The following is a 22,023-nucleotide window of genomic DNA, read 5'->3' as shown; positions in this document are numbered from 1 at the left end:
TTGTACATTTCACTTTATATAAAAAAGAAATATGAAGACTCTCTCTCCCTCTCCACCACCCCCCATATATATGGATTTTAAGAATTCTGGTAGTTCAATGAATTTACTTCAACTTGAAAAAGTGTTAGTCACTTTACTAGATATGTTACATATCTTTTTAAATTCAAATATTGTTGGTGAGTCTTATTTTTGTTTTCACTTAACAATACAAACTCATGTTTCATAGTGACATCACTTGTCACCAAGAGACTTAATGACACAATGAATAGATTGGTCTAATGATATAATAAACAGAACTCCATAACATCTAGTAACAGTCACTTAGATTTCCAAACTGGAAGGGCTGGGGATTTAGCTCAGTGGCACAGTGCCTGCCTGGCAAGTGCAAGGTCGTGAGTTTGGTTCCCAGTACTGGAAAAAAAAACCAAAAAAACAACAAAACAAAACAAAAAAAATGATTTACAAACTGGCACCAACATCAGGTGTTATGGCTTGTATCTAGATGTCTCACCAAAGCCTCACGCAGTCACAGCTGGGGAGTTTCAAAGTTGGCTGAATTAGAGTGTGTGAATGTGGATGGGTGTGATACTGGGGTTAAGGGTGTGGGTGTTACCAATCAATAGGTGTGTAGCCTAGATGGACTATAAAGAGACAGAAAGAAGGCAGGCTTGCTGCTTCTGCTGCTACTTGCTGCTGCTGCCTCCTGCCATGCCATGGACTGTATCTGCCCTGTGAAGCCCCTGTGCAATGCCAATCTGCCTTGGACCCAGCCAACTACAGACTAAAACCTATACTGAGCTAAATAAACCTTTTCTCCCTTAATTTGTAGATGCTGGGTATTTTGTCCCCGCAATGAAAAAAGTAAGACATCAGGTTAATCAAAAGGTTATAGCAAACAACAGTTATATGCCACTTTAAACCTGCTAGGATGGCAAAAAAGATAAAACAAGTACTGGAAAAGATGTGCAGAACCTGGAATCCTCATAAATGCTGGTGGGAATGTGAAACAGTGGTGTTATTCTGGAAAACATTCTAACCATTCTTCAAAGCCTTAACACAGAGTTACCGTATTACCCAGCAAGTCCAATCCTAAGTATATACTACAGAGAAATAAAAGGGCATGTCTATACAAAAACTTGTAGACAAATGTTCATTGCAGCATTATTTATAACGGTCTCAAAATGAAGATGACCCAAATGGATAAACTTTACTAAGAGGGGGTACATCCATAAAATGGAATATTATTTAGCAATCTGAAAAAATGAAGTACATGCTACAACGTGCATAAAACTTGACAGGCAGTCACAAAGAATCACACTGTGTGTCACTGCATTATATAAAATATCCAGAATGGATCTACACAATATAAAGTAGGTTCACGGTTGCACAGAGATGAGGGGAGCTGGGGAGACATGAGGGTGACCACTAATGAACGGGTTCAGAGTTTCTCTTAGGAGCGATAAAATTGTAAAATGAACGGCGGTGAGTGCTGCACAACTCTGGACATGTCAAAACAATGCATTAATTGTTAAGTGCGTGAAATTATACCTCAATAATGTTATGTGCAAGAAAAAATTTAAATTATAGCCATTGTTCAACAGAAAGAATTAAAAAACTTGATTAGTTACCTGAGATCTTCTGAATGCTTCTTAAATATACAGAATCTTTTACTTGGACGGTTACTATGAAAGCTAGAGAGACAAAAGAGACTTTAATAATTTTGCTATACAATGTCGTATTAACTTATATTTCGAGTCTACAATTAAGTATCTAATTTTTAACAAAAGATCATGATGTAAATACTGAATTGCTTGTCTTTAACATTTTTATCTTACATTCAACTTTAAGTTTTTATATTCTAATGACATATATTCCTTATTTTAGATGATTAGTCATTACTATATAAAAAAGGAAATGCTCAGAGTTAAAAAAGTAAATAGCAAATTAAACTTTTCATCTATTAAGTATTAAAAACAATACTAAATTTTTGCTAACAATCTAGTATACTATAATTTGAATGCTAATTTTTAAAATCACTGTCCAATCTTAATGTATTTGTGTAGAGGGAGAAAAATAGAATCTAGAAAGTGACACTACTTGGGCTAAATGCTGTTGTTTGCCATCTGTACATCAAACATGTAGAGGGTTCTCTGCAATTACTAACAGAGGTTAAAAACCAAACTGTAACTCTAGAGTTAGAACAAATGCTTGCCCTGAGCACAGACCAGAAACTAACCAAACTCTGCAGCCAGTAGTAGTAGCTCTTAGGCAGTTTTTTAACTCTAAGAAAGCTTCCAGTATTAGAATGACAGGATTAGAGAGAAAGTTGTGCCCAAGAGTCTGCTTTAACAGGCTTTTCCACTGACATCAACCCCACCCAGCCCAGTGCTACAGAGTTAAACCAGGGCCTCTGGAGTGCTGGGCAAGTGCTTTACCACTGAGCTACATGCCCAGGATTTCAATGATTCTTACACAAGTTCAAGTTTGAGAACCAGTAGCCACAGCCTCTGTTTATAGGAAAAGAAACATTCCAGCTATAACTCCCAGAAAACACCTCAAAGTTTTCCAAATAGTCATTTTTTTTCAATCTGGAGGTAACTGCTATTAGAGAGTTTAGAAATTAAGACAGTATCACAAAATTAAAGTTCTTTTTTTAAGAAGAGATCACAAAGATCTTGTGAACCCTTCAAATTATATAATAAATGTGCATCTACAATTGTTTCCTCAGAAGAATGAGTGCAGGATTTTGCCTGATTCTTTAAAAATGTGAACCAAAATAAGTTACTTTTCAAAATGAGATTTAAAAGCTCTTCCTCTTTAAGTAAGTATAGTTTATCTACCCATTCATAAGAGGAGAGATTTTATCTACATTGAGTACACAAATTGCACACTTTGATTTTGTGTATTATAAGAATATAAAAGTAATCGACAGTTCACAAAAAGAAAAAAAAAACCCTACCCTTCTTTCTATTACAGCTCTACAAAGGTTACAGCAATTCAAAAATGAACTTAAAAGAAAAAGCTCTGGGTTAGAATATGGCAAAAACATAACGTTATGACTTAGGGTTAAAAAGTCTGCCTCCTGGTCATTGTGGTTGTCCTCACGATAGCACACCCTATGTCTCCAAAGTGTACTTTTATCTTGCTTTTTTCTATTATTCAGCCCAACTGTGCTCTGCAAAACCAGTATCTCTCTCACTCTTAGGGTTTACTTTTACTTCTCCAAAAAAACTTTGTCACTTTAAAATTTGTTTTAAAAAATTTAAAATTTAAAATTTGTTTTAAAAAATTTAAAATTTGCCACCTAGTTACAAAACTATACAAAATTATCAAAACCCATTAAGCAATTTGCTATAAATGCTTATTTCTCCAAAAAAAAGACCTAACTACAAAATAAGACCTAGCATGATTTCTCAGTAACATAAATTCTACCCCCAAAGTAAGCCCCAGTTAAGATCCTCAGCCGGATGGACACATTTAGTATATATTGCTGCAACACACAATGATATATTGAATATTGAAATAATATTACTATGTAATCAAATATAAATATTATTGACATTAATACTTAATAATATGAATTATAATAAAGTAGTTGTCAATAATGAAGTGGGTGCCTTTGAAGGAGAGTTAAACGCTTATGTAAACAGAAGAACTTGAGACTTCCTGCCCAATGACCACCTAGAGTGCAGACTTAATGCACAAATAATGTGCATGTGCAATAATGAAGACACAGCTGCGTCTAATAATATGAATCTCTGGAATTCAACATGCTGTGTGTTGTAACAGACATACTTAATGCACTCATGTAAAATAAACCTTCTCTACATTGTGGTGCCAGCAATTTTTGGTCACTTTTTTGTGGACCATCATTCTTAAATGTCATCATTTTTGCTGGTATTTCTTAGGTCTTCAAAATTAGCATCTGATTTAATGAAATTTTGGGAAGCCCAGCCTGGAAGAGGTGGAGATTTAGGTGAAGAATTCATGGGATAAAAGCACTGACAGCTGTGTTACCCATGTATGATGAGCAGGATATGAGGACAAGAAGTGCTCGTTTAAGGGAAGCACTACTGCTGGACATGAAAGACTGCAGATGCAAGAAATTCAGCCCAGAATTTGGGATCTGGCAAGTTATGATGAAGTTCTAGAAGATGACATGACTGAATTTGAATAAATATAGATTTTGTATACAAATACAGATTTCTGTAGATAAATAATGTAGATTGTTGTACATAAAAAACAAGACATCCCAAGTGAAAATAAGGCCAGGTGCATCTTCTGGAGGAAAATTAATATAAAACCTAGTCTTATTTTCAGGGAAATATGGTAGGTGAATTATGAGTAAATCGTATCTCAAAAAAAAAAAACCAAAAAAACAAAACCAACCCAGAACCCTTCGACCCTGTTTTCTTAATAATCTTGATTCCATGCAAGTAATGACTTTACTTTCTAAAAAACACACAAAAAACTTTTCTTTACCGTCTAACAATGTTGATGGTGCCTACTATCTAAGACACTAGACTAGAAGTTCATGATATATTAGCAAAGAATGCAAGTTGCCTGCCCCAGAGTTCATGGTTAGGGATAAGGGAATGAGGGAGATGGACAGTGGCTGGCAAGAATAAATGGCCAAAGAATTTGTAAAATGAATGAATACATATTCATAAATAATGTAAAACAGAAGTCAACAGTGACACACACAGAGCTCAGTGGTTACTCTGAAGGAAAAGTAAAAGGCTGATGGGGAAGAAGCCAACTAACCATCAGTTCAATTCAGTTAAGAAGGGTGGATGGGTATGATCAATACAGACTATATGCACGCACAGAAATAGCACAGTGAATTCCGTTAGCATGTATTAAAGCTTTTTAAGTTAAAGAAAACCACTTTTTCTTTGGCTGAAGTCAAGGCAGAGCACAGAGCAACTGTGAAGATATGGAGGGATTTTCAAGAAAATAAAAAAAACTGAAGGAGCTGAAAACAAGTTAAAAATTGGACACTGAAATGTCTCTTGTTCTTCAGAAAGTTTATCCTATCAATATTAGGAAGCAAAAGGATTTTAAGCCAAAACAAAACAAAACAAAACAAAACAAACCAACCTGACCAGATATGCCTACTCGAGCAGAAGGAAAGGAAAACTGTAGGCAGAGCAACAATTACAATGCAATCACAACTGTTCTTCTAGTGCTATAATACCAATAAATTTATGTAATATGTACAATGAGCTCAAGTGGATCTTTTAAAAATTCAGTCCTCTGTCTTATCTATTGTACAAGAACAAATTTTTATGCCAGTTTTCTTTTCCCTTGGAAATTTTAAAAAACCATCCTTCAAAGGCTCAGTGAAATGTCGCTTATAAAGTCTTAAAGAATTCATCCTCATTCCTCTGTGCTATCACTGTTGTTTATCACATTAATCTGAGCAATATCTCCCCTACTAAAGTGCGGGAATTAAAGTCATGGATTTTACCCCTAACATATGATTTATTACTACCAATTTATCATACTTCTTCATAGTAAACCGTACCTTCCTAGTAAGTACATAGCAAGTATTCATTGAAAGCAAAGTAGCCGAAATGAACTCTGATATAAAATAAGAGCCATCAGTAATCCCCATTAACTTATTCTACTATCTTGCATGTAGGGAGAAATAAAAAGCCTTCTTACACATCTTTTTTGAGGAATAACAATAATATTATACAATAATACGTTTGTATGTTTCAAATGATTCCTACTATAGTACGACTTAGAAGCTATAAGTAAATAAGGTGTAATAATTTAAACAGGTGACCCCTTAAATAATGCCACTTTAAAAAAAAATGTATCACTTAAATTACAAATTTAATGATGGTTTTCCTTGAAAGTCTTACTTCCACAATGCTCCAACTGCTTCAAAATATTTTAAATAATTTTTTGAGATTGTATTTAGGGCCTCCTAAATTACAAGAGTAATGACTGTCACCTGCAGTTTGTAACATGCTAGGTGATATAAAAACTACAAACAGCTTCCCAGGGAAATAACATACAAATACTACAATAACAGGTAGAGTAGTTGAATGGCACACGATTCAAAGAAAGGAATGCTTGCGGCAACCAAATACTTTAAAGAAGGTAAACTGAGAGGTAAAGTGGTATGAGCAGAAGCATACTTCAGAGACAATCAATGTGTGAGAATGGGACTTATAAAATGGACTGGGGGAGGTATGAGACCAGAGGGAAAAAGATCAACTGAGAAGCTTCAGAAGTGACATGTTATGGGGGAAGAATCAAAGGTACTCCTCTGGAGAACATGAATCTTTTCCACATACAGACCTCAAGTCTAGAATAATCTCTGCACTGAGTAAGGGCATGCCATTCAGTGGGAGATACAACTCTAAGATAGTAAGGAAGGCATGAGTACCACTGAAGTAGAGAAAAAGGCAAACATACCCAGCAAACCCTGTCAAAGTGGCAATGAAAGCATCAGTTCCACCTGAGGCTAAATGAGCATGAGCTGTGTGGGAAGACAGTAAGTACAGGGTTGAGGCTCACTAGCAATTTGGAAAAGGGTAAGGAGAGCACCCGGGCTGACTGGGAATGTTTTGAGATTAAGTGGATTAGGAGGGTCTACAGGACAGGTAAGAGGAGTGCAATAAATGGGAGGAGGAAAGGTAAAATTGGCCCGGGTTTAAGAAACAAAACATTTTCCAATTTGTTCCACTATGAATTAGGGCAGAATTAAAGAATGCATTGAGTAGCTATAAATTTATCATAAAAGACCAGCATTTCACCCAATAATACACTAGGGAAAAGTAATACACTAGGGAAGAAGGGCCTGCCTGGCAGCAACCAGGATATGGATATGTGACACTGCAGCAGCGGGGAGGCAGGCTCAGGCTCAGAAGTCATGGTGTGCAATGGATCACAAAGAACTCCATGAGCTTCAGAAACCTGGAAGAGTAAATCTCTTCCAGCTGGTACGCAACAGTCACACAAACGATGTCCTTGAAAGACACGGTGCTTAAAACATGGCAGTCATGTGAATCCTGGACAGGTGACGTAATATGTGGGTTTTTTTCTGTTCTTTCAGAGGTGGCAGTGAATCTGAGGTAAAATAATCTACGAAACAGAAACAGAGCTGAATCTCAGGAAAACTAAGGATAGAAAAATAATTTAAAGTTGAAAGCAAAAAGTGAGTAGATAAATTTCTAAGAAAGGGAATGTATAAAGTTAAGGAAGACACAGCAATGAAACAGAGGAGCAACCAAACAGGAAAAGGTGCTAGGAAAAGTGTAATAGAGGCTAAAGGAAGAGCTTCAAAAGTGAGTGACAACAAGGCCAAACATTTTCAGGAGGAGGAATGAGAATGACAAAAAGCAAACAAACGTGGTAAGTCCATGGTAGAAAATCTTTAAGGGGACAGTATTGTTTTATATAGATGGGATGATACACAAAAGGTAAAAAAATAAATATAAGCTGGTAATACTTTTTATAGATATTGGCAAGAAATAAGGAAAAAACACAATAAGGAAAAATCTCCCTCATTCTAAAAACAAATAATAATTCTGAAAAGGTCTGTAAGGAAAGCATTATAGATAAATTCTAATTTTAATGCTCACATTAAATAAGCAACATATTAAGTTTATATCTGAGCCAGGCATGATGGTGTACACCTCTAATCCCAGCAGTTGGGAGGCTGAGTCAGGAGGATCACTGTGAGTTCAAGGCCAGCCGGGGCTACCCAGTAAATCCAAGGCCAACCTGAACAACATAGCAAGACCCTGTCTTTAAAAAGTCTGTATCTGAACGATTTTTAAAAATCCATCCTGAAGGAATAAAAATATTCTCTTTGTAATAAAATATGAATGAAAGCTACTCTGGAGCGCTGAAGGGTTTCCTCAGCACAGCATAAATGATAGGTACTCAAACTAAATTGAATGAATGAATGAAAAAGAATTCCAATAGGGCTTCATGACCAGAGTAGTCTCTCATTTTCACTAAATGGATATGAGTAGAGATAGGGCTGGCTGGCTGGCTGGCTGTGTGGACAGACCAGTATATTACAGGGGAAAAACAGAAGAAACAGACCCAATAAAGTTCCTAACATCAATGAAAGTCCTGAAGTCTCTCAAAGTGACTGCTCTGAAAGCACAACATTCATGGGAGTACATTTATTCATCTGGCAAATACATTTAAAGCATTTAAATTTTTTGAAAATAACTATTTTTAAGACACCTACAGGGAAAAATGAATCCCACTGAATCACTATTTTCTTGACAAACCTACCCTAATTTCATTAATTTATTATAGCACTAGTTCAACAATATCTTGATTTACTATGCTAGAAAATAGTATGAGGCAATATCTTAGAATTTCCTTATTGCTGGCTTCTTTTAGCTCCTGAAGAGAAAAACTACCTTCTAATTAAATAACTTTGTTTTTAAAACACTTTCTGAACTATAATTGCCAATTTATAGGTTTAACTCATCTTACCTCATCATATGATTTACATAGGCTTTGCTACAGCTAGTGTTGTATCTGCAAAAACTACAGTGGACGTAGGTAGGAAAATGGTTTGCAAAATCTTTTATTTCAGAACAACACTCAATGCAGTTGTAAACACCTCCAGGACACCTTAATGGAGACATAAAATAATATAAATACATTGTAAAAAACAAAAAAAAAAAGAGATAGCTGCATCATTTCTCTTAACTAAAATGCAATGTTCTAAGTTAAGTTTAAACTGGTATTGTCCAGGGATAAAACCTTACCTTAAGTTCCTCAGCGCTGTATTCACTTTACTCTTTTTATTGCTATTAGCCAACGTACTTTGTTTCTTTTGCACATTAGAGATTTTTGATTTGTATTTAGGTTTATTTCCATTTGGCTTACTTCCACTAGTTTTACTTGCACTTGATTTGGGTGCACTGGGTTTACTTGAGTTTAATTTTGTGGGATTTTTTGCAGCTAAGTTTTTTGTCCTTGGAGGTGAGAGCTGAAAGGTAGAAGTGCTTGCACTAATAGAAGGTGTAGGTGAAGATCCTGACTGAAGAGGTGCAACTGAAGCTCGAATGGTAACCTACAAAAGTGAAGAGAATATTCACTTTAAAAAATTAACCATTAATATTAATAGCACTGTACAGAAGAAAGTAAACATTAACTATTTTGAAAAGACCACAGATTTGCTATAATTGGGTTTAGTCTTCTATTTGCACTAAATGTTCAAAACAATTAAATGAAATTTAACTTGATATTTACTTGTAATATTACATTTTATACTGATACCAGTTATGTTAACATAGTTATTAATGGATAATTAGAAGTTAATACAAATCCTATGAATAGCAAAAGTGTACATTTCATAGCTATTTTAATGCTCTGATAGAATTTTAAAAATTCATAAACACAGAGCTCAAAATTTAAATCATAAATCCTGAAAAATAACACTAGAAAGGCCCACATTACCTTTGACAACTACAAAACGAAGATCTACAGAAAATGTGATCTCTTGTTTCTGGGACTTACTGACCAAGACTTATGTTTACAAATATTTTAAGAAAGGTTACATCAATTTATTATATTGTGTAGAGTTTAATATTTAGCATTTTCTTAAAGGGAATTCATACAAAGTTTATTATTTAGAGTTCAAAAAGAAAATAACTGTATCTGCTAGTTGACAACAGGAAACACAACTGCCTACTAACATTCTCATTAATCATTTGACTATATTCTCTTCATGTATTTGAGGAACAGCATGTAACAAGCTCCTACAACATACATGCGTTTAAGTGTTATACAAAAGCACTATGCCAGGAATCAAAGGATCTGTAGTTACATCTCATACTACCCCTTCTTAGGCATGTGACCTTAAATAAATAACTTATCTCCTTTAAGCTTTTTCCAATCTATTATATGAGGGAATCCTTAGTTATTGCATGGATTAAATAACAGGATGTATGAAAAAGTACACCAGAAAGCTAACTCTAAGGTACGATACAAACATTTAGTACCATTATCATTAATATTATTATTATTAAGGGAAGAAATGAGAAGAGGACTGCACTGCTTACATTAGTGTTCTGCATGTCTAGTCCCAGCATGAAATGAATGGACTGCAGGGAAGGATGCTTGGATAGCTTCTCTTGCTCTAGGTCTTCAGAGCATGGCTTTATATTGTTTTAGTTAATTCAATAACAGACATACCCACATTCAAAGGTAAGTACCCAAAGCCAAATATAAATGTTTTGGGAATTATTTCACTTTGGATTATCCATGCCTCTGTTTCCCTCCACTGGAGCAAATATTCAAGAGCTGACTGTATATAAAGAAGTTAGAGAAAACAGATGTATATAAGGCAAAAAGGGAAAAGTAAATTATAATCATCAGTATGTTGTCAGACATGTGCTTGCTCACTTAAAAACACAATGCTATCCAGCAGCAGAACTTGCTTCTCTGAGTGTAGAACCAAAAATAACAACTTCAACAAACATTTGAGAACCTATGGTATTCATGGCATATAGCAGATAATGGGAATACAAAGATAAACAAGATGATTCCAGATATCAAACGCCTTATAGTTTAGCTGCTGTAACTGACAGACACGCTGCTAACTGGAATAGTCTACATAATACCAAAAGCAACCCACTAACCCAGGGAAAAGCTACTCTAGTTGCACTTATTATGAAGGAATACCATGCTAACACAGCACCTGCCACTGAACTCAAAACAATGGTTAGAAGTTTTCCATTTCTCTCATTTTTTTTTGTACTGGGAATCAAACTCAGGACCTTGTGCTTGGCAGGCAGGCACTTGTGTCACTGAGCTATATCCCCGGTTCAGAAGTTTTCCATTTCTATACATAAGAATAACAAAGTTTAAAATTAATCTTAATAAAAACAGAAGCCATCTTAAAAAATATTATACAATGGCATCTTGGTTCATAAACTTAATTTGTTCCACAATTCTGGAAAAGATGGTCGCAGTTGTATTCAATGCCCAATGCAGAGTTCACAAACAAAAACAAAGTTTTGCCAAATGGTTCTGTCTGCAAACCAAACTGTTTGTAAACAAAAGCATTCGTGAGCCAAGGTACCACTGTACTCAATAGGTAACACCAGGCAGAAGTTAATTTTTATTATATCCTGTAAAATATTAAAGTATAACATATCTTAACTCACTTTTGTTCCAGGAGGCAACCCTTCTAGTTGTTTAGGTTTTACAAATGTTCGATGATGCTGGCTCTTATGATCCAATTTTTCCTTGCATGTCAAAAATTGCAACCTGCATTTTGTACAGCGATGTATTCCTTTTTTCTGGTGGAAACAGAAAAAAGGAGGAAAAACATTTTCTATAACCATAAATACATGTGTCCTGAAATTGCTCTAACTTAATTTAACGGTAGTTTACTCTTTCTTAGCATAAATAATATGAAAATATCATTTCATTTCTTAAACCTTAATTAATACTTGGTCTTTGAAAGTGTTTGTTACTACATAGCAATCAAATGTGAAAGTGCTAGTAACAATTTCTAATGAAAGTTCTACCAATTATGATGTGAAAGATCTTCTAATTATAAACCTGAAACATTTAAAGACATGATATTGTGAAAACAAGCCTACCTAGTGTTCTATTAGAGAAATAAATTATCTTAGTTTTTGCTATTTCCAATTGGTTAACAAGTTAGTAAAATAAATTCTACAAAACCATGTAAATCTCAACTAGATATTTAAAGGAGGTTGTACGCTAGAAATGGTTATATCGAAAGCAGTACTGTCCAATAAAACTTTCTGCAGTGACAAAATAGTCTAGAGCTGCGCCGCCAAACATGGGAGCAGCCACGATTCACATCGAGATGGTTACTGAGCACTTAAAATGTGGCAAGTGTAACTGAAAAACTAAACTTTTAATTTTATTTAATTTAAACTTAAACAGCACCACGTGGCAATGGCTACTACAATGGACAGTATGGATATGGAGGCATAGAAGAGAACGGATCCCCATCTGCCCACCGGCTAAGAACTCCTAAGGCACGTCCTTTCCTAAAGCCTTGTTCTCTTGCTATTCCACAGGCAAGAAAGGAGACCCAAGAAAAATCTATGTCACCTTGCCATAAATAGTTAACACTGCCACACTACTGAGCTAGTGTTCTTCTAGTATATAACATCAACTGAAATCTTTGCTTACATACTCTCATTACTCTAAAAATCTCTTTTTGGCTAAGAAACAAATACCAAAACAACAGGGCAGAAATACAGTTCACCACAGTTTAGTTCCCAGAAAGCGTTTCTCCATTAACACTTCCTAGGTTACCTCATCCAGTCCTAAGACTTTAATACCATGAACCAAACAGCCCACTTGACATTATTACTTGATGTCTAATCATGACACTCAAATCAACATAGACAAAACCATACTCCAGATTTCTTCACTATCTCCTTGCTCCTACCTTCCAAATCTGTCCTTTCCTCAGGCTTTCTCATTGCTTAGAATATGGAAATTTTATTCCTACAGCTGCTTAGGAATAGATCACATTAACAAAACCTGTCAGTTCTACCTGCAAAAGTATCCCATCTTTCTACTTGTCAGTATTTCCAAACACTGCTACCTACTGGTCTAATATCTGGACTACGGTAAAAGCCTTCTACGTTCTTCCTCTCATGTCCTTTCTTCACTATTCTTTCCATATCTGCCAGTGATTCTTGAAATATGCCAGATCTTTCCTTTAAAACCTGCCAGTGGCTTCCCAAAGTCCTGACTCTGGCTTACAAGGCTCCAAATAAACTGCCCTGCCTGCTACTGCTACGGCCTCATCTCCTATTATTCAGCCTCTCAGCCACACTGACTTCCTTGTCTATCTTTGAGCACCCCATAAATATACACACACATATGCCTATACATATATAATACATATTTTGAACATATATAAAGATATACACACACACTCACTGTTTTGCCTATACTGTATATCACATTACTACTCCTTTAAATAGGCCCTTTTATGACCATCCTGTATGAAAAAAAGCAAAAACTCCTGCATTCGTACCACCTCCCCATTCCTGGGTTCGTTTTCCACCACCGTAGTTCTCACCAACATATACATTCAAACATAAAAACATACACACACATTATCTTTCTACACTGTAACGCAAATTCTAAAAGGCACAGACTTTGTCTTGTTCATAGCTATACAATACCTAACACAGCCCCTGGCATGTAGTAAAGCAATCTAAAGAAGTAAATGTTAAATAAACAGAGAGGCAGAAAGCATGTTCAAAATGACTGCCATTCCATTCAATGAACATTTGTTCACAGCCTTAAAAGAGAAGATCCCAATTTACTGTTCCCTCAGTTGGACTCAAGTCTTATCCATCTTTCTTATGTGTATGTATATGCATTTCATTGTGTTAGGATGAACATGCAATGCTACAGTTTTTTGGTAACATGATGTTTAAAACAAAGAAACAGCAATCCTTTCCAAGTATATAGAGAAACACTGTTTGTTGTGTGTGTGTTGTGTGTGTGTGTGTGTGTGTGTGTGTGTGTGTGTGTATTACTGGGGACTGAACCCACGGCCATCACACTGACCTACATCCCAGTCTTTTTTTGTAAGACAGCATCTCACTAAGCCACCAAGTTGGAAAGGCTGAGCTCAAACTTGCAATTCTCCTTCCTCAGGTTCCCAGAGGCTGGGACTACAGATGTGTACCACCATACTTGGCTTATAATGTATTTCTTAATAAGCATACTGTATTGTTCAAATCTTACTACATATAATTTCTACCTCTGGATCTAATGCCAATGTGAAATCTAATTCAGTCCCAGAGTAGTAAAGTTTGAGCTCTAAAGTCAAATTTTGACTCTGTCTTTTATTAAACAATGTGACATTAAGCAAGTTACTTCCTCTGAAGCTGTTTCCTCATTTATAAAATAGTACCATACTATGGCTGTTGTGAGGATGAAACAAGAAAATGCATGTCAGAACTAAACAACCTGCTGCCATAAGGTGATTAGTATATATAAATTGCTTATTATTTTATTAAAGATCTAATACATCTATTTAAAACATAGAAAGTTCTTTCTTTCTTTGCTTTAAACTATTTATTTATTTAACTGAAATGTCATACATCTTTTTCCTGTGGTGATTTAGAGGCTCTTCAAGCCAATATAAATACTATATAAATAGTTGGCCATTTAGGTATATACCTGCACAATATTTCATATCTTTCAGCAAGAAACACTAAAGAATGAAGACCTGACACAACTAACTAGGTACAGTGACAACCTGCTCCAAGTATTTGTTTCTCTGAGGTAAAGGTACCACACACCTGTTCAATTAAGAAAACCATCCTTACAATTCAGGATGCTTTATTTTTAAGCAGTGCCTAGAAAACACCTGGCCACAATTAGGTGCTGAATGGCAGAGTTACAACCCCAGCTTATGCCATGAATTCACAGGAACAGGTTCCAGCAGCTCAGGCTCCTTCCCATCGGTTCTCAAGAAGTATGCTTCCCGGGATGGGACAGGCTGGCGCTTCAGTTGAACCCAGCAACCCTCTCTTTGGCTTCCTTCTTCTGACATTTCCTGGGATGCACTTCAGGAAGCTATCTCATCTCTTAAGAATGCTTAATATGATCAATACGCACATTAATTCTCTTGGCAAGAATCTTGCCTTCACTTGCTTGCTTACAACAAGTCAACAGCATGCTGGGGAACACTGTAGACTCTTCCAGTTTGCCGTGGTGACATTTGTATGGCACTCCTTTTTGAACAGTACCTGTTCCACTGATGCCTACAGTATCATCCTTTTGGCAGATTCACATATATATGGCCAAGGTAACAACCCCATGTCTGCTAAAAGGCCTAGAGAACATATTCGGGGGGTTCTTCTCCTCTTCCCCTTTTGTGTTTGACATTTTGGCAAATTACTAGAGGATGGTGGTTCTGGCCAAAATGAAGGTTCATTATTTCTTAAAAGTTATGGAAACTAGGTTGTTAGCTCTAAAGCCAACCAGGATACAAACATTTAAACTTTTTTAAAAAAAAGTTACAATAGAGATCTTCAAACAATAAAGACAGGATCAACAATTCTTATTGGCTAATATTACACTAATAATGTCATCTCTATTACAAGTTTATAATCCTGCTCAGCTGTAATTTTCTAGCCTTTCATAGTTATACAAACTGATACATAAATATGCTGCAGGGTGTTTGATGGTCCTTGTCATTAATACATAGATTACCCCTTTTAACTGGGGGTCCTCTACTTCCCAGGGACACCAAACAAAAAAAAAAGACTGAGCACCCAAGACAATTATGGATATGAAGATCTGATTATAAATTACATGGCCCATGTATCTTGATCAGAGTCAACATTATTCCCACAACTTCTATAACTCATTCTAGAGCTTAGTAAAGCATCTGGGGAAAAGTACTTCAAAGCTTCACGATAAAATAGCCACTACTTTATACCTCAATCTCCTTTTCAAAGTCCAAAAATGAAATGTAGAATATCAAGAATAGTGTTTCCCAAACTGTTTATCAGACAATAAATAAAAGAAAACAAAATCAGCTGATAGGCATTGTTCAAATAAAGGGTTTGGTAGTGAAATGAGTTTGGGAAATGATACATACTCTATTTTGGAGATATATAATGTCCATTAGCATATTAATGTCCATTAGCATTAAAAGCTCCAAGAAGGCTCATTTTAAAAACAGACAAAATTGCTTAATTTTGTATATCTAAGCCATTTACCAAATTTATTAACCGGAGACAATTTGGGGCAAAGTCCCTTTAACACCTGATGGAACTTGTTGGGGAGACCCTAGAATAGATCTTGCCAGAATTTCCCAAGGACAGATGATATCCTAGTGACAACATAGATGATTCCTAATTCATTTGGAAATTCTGCTTTTATCTTTCCAAATTAAAAACAACAAAATGATTTCATGATTATCTAACAAGTAAAACTGACAGCAAAGTGAATACCCATGGTGAACAAACTCGTGTGTCAACTGGTGTGCCAAAGTAATTGATTAGAAAGTGCACCGAGGCTTTTGGTAACAGGCAAAATCTGATTAGACAAACAGATGCGGAAAACCCATTGGCTTCTGAATTTGACAAGAGCACTATTATTCTTTCAACCACTCAAGAATAAGGTTAGTGTTGTATCAACATTTTGGCTGAAACAAGGATGGTTTCATTGCTTCAGGAAAAAAGCATAACAGAATTCTTAGAAGGATGCAAGCACTAATACCTATAGCAGAACTAGCAGAAGCTATCCAAGAAATGAGTGATGATCTAAATTTAGTTCTCTGGCAAAGGTTATATACACAACTATAAACTGGGTCTACAATGACAACAAATCTCACAATACTAACAAAGGATTAGAAAGTAGAGATAAAATGTGAAGTTAAAAAGGAAAACATTAAGAATCTTCAATCATTTCTTTCACAGTTCAAACTCATCTTTTACTCTCCTCTTAGTAAGTCCTTTCAAAATCATTCTCATACGTACTCTTAAGCCATAAAATATCCAATCTTTTATACATTTCACTCACCTCTTTTTTCTCTCAATCCTAGGCTTCCTATTTCTAGTTATCTTTCAGAACTTTATTTATGGGCTACATCATCACCAGAAAGGAAGTAAGGGAAAGTGGAAGTTTCACAAGTAATTCTGCATAAACTGTAAATTAATTACACAATTTGGAATAACTCTGCTTCCCTTACAGGACAAATCTAATCAATGATCTGAGTTATAACCAACCTTTTTGCTAAGACACCACAAACAAGTATTAGTAAATCTCACCTGATGCTTCATATAATGATGCATATAGGGTGTTGCAATTTTAATAACTTTGAGGCAAAATGGACACAGCAAGTTCTTAGTGTTTTCATGGGATCTTCTAAAATGAGCTTCTACATCAGAAAATGATGATGATCTATAATTACAAACCTAAAGATATGAAATTACAAAGTAACAATAATGGATCGTTTGTTTAGAAACTAGGCCACACCTATTAAAGCGAAAATCCCACTAAGACGAGCACCAAAAGAGAAGGAAAGTTATCTTTCAAAAGTAAGGACTGGTTCCTGAAAATTAGTAGGTTCACTTCTCTTTATCAGATAGCTTACCTATCACCCCGTTTCTGACTGAATTTTCATGCTCTGGCACCTCTTACCATATAAAATGTTTCTCCTTTAGATTATTAATGGCTTCCAGCCTACAACAGTGGCAACTCCTCTTTCTCTTGCTTTCCTATTATTTCACATTCCAAGAAAATATTAGTCCCAAAGCATTTAAATGGGATTCTTTACAACAGCAACCTGTATTCCTACCATGTTCCCACACTCTTCCCTACACAGTAAGATACATTCGTGTGACTGACGCCTGTCTTTCTCCAGGAGTGTCTACTTCGTACAGTCCAGCAGTGAGCAAACAGCACCTTCTGGGCCTACCCCGTTTGCTGTCATCAACTCCAGTGATGCATGAGTCATATCACAGGACTTCCTACCAATCGCTCATTTGTAAGACAGGCTTTAATTCTAGTAACCAATTTTATCTAAATGGTTAAAAAAGTAAAATAATGATACTTTTCATGACATGAAAATTTTATGAAATTCTAATTCTGGTGCTCATAAAGTTTTACTGGAAACAGACACACCCGTTTATTTAATTTACTGTCTATTGCTGCCTTTGTGCTACAGTGGTGGCACAGCTCACTGGCTGCAACAGATACAGTAAACCCTCAAAGTCTGACATGTTTACCATCCGGACCTTTACAGAAAAAAGTTTGCTGATCCTGGTTGAAAGGGGTAAAATCTTATAATAAAAACAACAAACAAAACAAACATTTAATACAATAAAATGTGGTTGTACCTGGCAGATATACGGCATCTCGCCGGGTTTATGATTGTCCTTCATATGTTGTAAAAGAACATGTTCTGTTTCAAATGATAATTCACAGATTTTACAAATGGCTAAAAGTTGGAGGGAAAATGGAATTACAACATTTTAATATATAAATATTTAAACATTCATTTTACAAATCAGTACCAACGTAACAGTAGTAGTAGTAGCAGTCAGTAATGGCAGAAGCAGAACTGGTGACCAGTTACATAGTTCATTAACTGAGTACCAAGCGGTTCCAACACTTCACTTCTACTAACTCAATTCGTGTGACAGCACTATGAGGAAGGCACTTTCATTTACCCTCTTACTCAAGCAGCTAAGTAACTTACTGGTATAGCTATAACGAGGGGTAGACCTAGACTCTGAACTCAAGGTGTCCAGCTCCAAAATCTGTAATTTTTAATTACAATTATAGTTACTTTTCTAATTAAAGTTGAAGGGAAGGGCACTAATTTCATGTTTGAAAACTATCATCTTAGCCTTCTAATTAATTCCACACAATGTACAGGTTACACCAAGGTAGTTATCATAAGGAATCGTTTGCAAGCAGGACTTTGGTTTTAGTAAATAATTTTATTTAAAAATTTATTAAAATTTAACTTCAATTTTGACTCTAAATTCTAATTCTTATACTTATTTTTCTAACAGAACTTGCAAGGTTTGAACACAGCTTCTATTGTCAAAATCAGTAACACTCAACACTTAGATGAAATTGTAACATACTAGAAAATTCATGGGGGGTGTGAGTACTTTCAATGTGGCACTGCAGCTGGAAGGGGGTGGGGAACTGGCGGTAGCAATGCTGGCAGGTGGTGTGGTTTTCCCAGCTCTCGCTGCTCTGCTTTTCGAGTTCCAAATGGTGTTTCATGTGGTTCATGAACCTATAAAACGATTTTCAACAGGTGCAAAAATTCAGATTTAAAACAAAAAGAAAATCTCATCGTAAGCATTTGGATCTGAACATTAAAAATATAAACTGTTACTCAAAATAATATCTAAAGAGTTAAAAGTCCTCTGGAAAAGTGTGCATTTTAAATAATCACCGTCTTTAAATTGCTAAGTAAAATCTTTTCATCTGTATTTTAAAATAATTTATTAAAGCAATATTAGTGATATTTCGCTACTTTGAGCTATTATTATCTTATCTATTAAAAATTTTAGATAAAAAACAGCAATCTTCAATACCTGAAGTACTATTTATATTGTAAAATAAACACTGAAAGCAAGGAAACCCTACCCAAAAGCATCTAAACAGTCATAAGAGAAATCTTTCAAGGACTTAAAGATATACAATAGATTCTAGCTGCTTAAAAGACAAATTATTGTATTTTCACTTGTGCTTGGATTTTAAATGCATGTCATAGCAATTTTAATGCCTACACTTACAAGAGCCTTTTCTTTTATTTAACAGTATTTGTTTACTGTGAGCACAGACTGTTCATTCTAACTCGCAGACTATGCCCTTTCAGGCTATCTCCATTTTTCAGTTTTGCATTCTGCTGTTTCAGCTTCCCTTAAAAGGCTTCTTGTGAGCAGGAACTACGACCTTCAACAGTAAAGAGTGCAGCAGAAATGGGAATACTTATATGAAAGAGCTTACCACAGCTTTTTGCTGAATTTGAAAGTAAAGTTATTCAGTCAAAGCAACAACTTCTGGACTGGGTCCGCTATCAATAATTACTCTAAATAAAGTAATTTTGAAAGTACGTGACAAGGTCATTAATCTGAATAACAATCATCACCCTTCTCATACCTCTAGAGAACTACTCTTTACAGCAGGTTCTGGTATGCCTTGAAATATCTTCTCCTCCTCTGATTTCTAGCACTAGCTCTAGAAACACCTGTAGAAAATCCTAGTCCCCATTCAATAAATATTACATCTAGAAAAAATATCATGACCCAGTGTGCTTTCAGAGTACAGCTTTAAACACTTACTAGTATCTCCACATACGAACACTGTAATGAGGTAGCTAAATTCTCTCATGTCACTCTACGAGCACACTATGTGGAGTGCATACTTCTCGTATCAGTAGATGGGAACAGGATCAGGAGAAGCACAAAAGAAAAACTTCCAACTATGTTCACAGAACAAAATAAACTTGTTTTTAGTGACACTCAATTAGAAGGGGAAAAAAAACCCATCTAGCTTGTTGACAGGTAAGAGTAGAAATTTCAAGCTCTTTGTTTCCATTCTACTGAAAAACACTATTTGCCTTTCTAGCTTTACTGAGAAAAATAAAGGCAAAATACTTAATACATTTAATTTTGGTAATGAGGTGCTTACCATTAAGGTTATATTTATCAAATAATATTTTTAAATGCTCAATTCATAGATGTATCAAATGTAGTATGCTTAAAATTTCTAAATAGTCTGGTAACATAGATATATGTAGCTACTCTCGTGGAACAATTTCTAGAAAAAGGCATTTTTCATTTTCATGTTTGCTATTAAATGGGCTCTTCTTAAATAAACCCAAAACCTACTGCCAAAATAACTGGTAATATAATATGCATCATATTTAATAAAGAATTAAGTCAGTGAACCACACTTCTCTGCCTATCCATTAACATGACTTTCAGGTATATTTTACTATTAAAATAGTGGTAAGAATACAGAAATAGGTAGAACAGTTACAGTACTGTATCAATGTTTTATTTCAAAGTACAAATTCCCTTCTGTTAAACTACTGAGACCATTAGTTCTAGATGGTTATTACAGTATGATAAAAGGAGGTAAAGAAATATGAAAATTATTATAAAATAAATACTGGATAAATTTTGCAAACTATAAAACACTAGCATAAAGAAACAATTAATAATTGTTACAGGAGAATATCACAGAAGAAACACCAGAAAATAAGTAAGTGCTGGGCTCAGAAGTAACTACAAGTGCTTAAAAAATGCTAGTTCAGAGGACTGTTATGAAGAGTAAAAGTCATACTGACATATGTGTGTATACGTAAGTATATCTTATGTAAGCAAAGTACACTGATATCCACAACTTACTTTGAAATGAATCACCAAAAAAATCAGACAGAATGAAGGAAGGATGAAGAAAAATATGATGAAGCAACAAGAATAAAATGTTAAGGGTAGAATCAAGGTAGTGAGTACAAAAGAGTCCAATGTAAAGCTTGAAATTTTTTGATGAATAACTGACAATTTTTATAATAAAATGGCAGAAAATCACCTTTCCTAATATATCAGGTTCTATAAGCAATGAAAAACATCATTCAATATGTCTTTACTTTGTTCTTGTTACTGACTTATATGGTATCTTTCTAATATATCATGTAACTCAAAGACTACAAAGTATAAGTTCCTAAAATATAAAGTATCTGTGTTTACAAAATTCAAAATTCCTCTGGGAATAAAAATGAATTTTTAAAATAAAAGTAGATAGTCTCCTAGGACTAGTATAACTCCAAAAACCATGACTTTTTCCTAGAAGACAAATGTTCTAAAAATTATAAATATGAATTGAAAGATCTGATCATTAAATAGATTATTGCAGAGAAGGATAAACTGGACACTTCTGAAGAAGTGCTCCTTCTTATAATGTAAAAAAATAAAATAAAATTTAAAGACATTACAAAATGAAATATGCCTAATAAAAATTTTTAGAGACTACTGAAGAAAAATAAGCTTATTTTGTCATAGGTTAAAATAAACTTTGTCTTTTCTTAAACTATTTGAAAAATGTAAGTGGATCCAGGAGTCAAAAGTACAAGAAAGGATAAAAGCTTTCTAATAAGAAAATCTGCTTTTGTTCTTAAAATCAAGTATTTAAATTGCTTATCTAAAATGACACAGAAAAATCAAGTCAGAGATATAACATTTGTATCTATAGCATTTCAAATTTTAAATAGAAACAAAAATAAGTATTTACATACCGAATATTATTTTTTAGAATTTTCAAGCAACTGAAGCATTTAAAGGTTGTGTGAGTCTTCTGTTCTTCCTGGACATCTCCTTCATGTTTTCCATAATAAAAGTCATTAACTAACATGATCAATTTTCCTTTCTCTGAATCAACAGACTTATTTGCTGTGTTTGAAAATTCTGTTTTAGCCAGTCCCAAAAAATTATTTATCATGTCTGGACAACAATACTGAAAGAGAAAAAAAAATAGAAA

The 22,023-nt window shown here is 34.8% G+C and overlaps 1 protein-coding gene across 3 annotated transcripts in view; it reads right to left on the bottom strand.

The window, feature by feature from the left end:
* The window catches only part of Znf280d (zinc finger protein 280D), an 84,807-nt gene that overhangs the window by 27,309 nt on the left and 35,475 nt on the right, over positions 1-22,023 (bottom strand). For all 3 annotated transcript variants that reach the window (XM_005393863.2, XM_013518972.1, XM_013518973.1), the window contains 8 exons: positions 21,782-21,999; positions 18,612-18,769; positions 17,856-17,956; positions 16,785-16,931; positions 11,157-11,291; positions 8,751-9,058; positions 8,473-8,613; positions 1,629-1,691 (listed from right to left, as the gene is read on the bottom strand). In XM_005393863.2, coding sequence (XP_005393920.1) covers positions 1,629-1,691; positions 8,473-8,613; positions 8,751-9,058; positions 11,157-11,291; positions 16,785-16,931; positions 17,856-17,956; positions 18,612-18,769; positions 21,782-21,999 — 1,271 coding nt within the window. The remainder of the gene's footprint in view (positions 1-1,628; positions 1,692-8,472; positions 8,614-8,750; positions 9,059-11,156; positions 11,292-16,784; positions 16,932-17,855; positions 17,957-18,611; positions 18,770-21,781; positions 22,000-22,023) is intronic.

The sequence above is a fragment of the Chinchilla lanigera genome, unplaced genomic scaffold (assembly GCF_000276665.1).
Source record: "Chinchilla lanigera isolate Chin_1 unplaced genomic scaffold, ChiLan1.0 scaffold00049, whole genome shotgun sequence".
Lineage (NCBI taxonomy): Eukaryota > Metazoa > Chordata > Mammalia > Rodentia > Chinchillidae > Chinchilla > Chinchilla lanigera.
This window is presented reverse-complemented; position numbering and strand designations above follow the sequence as displayed.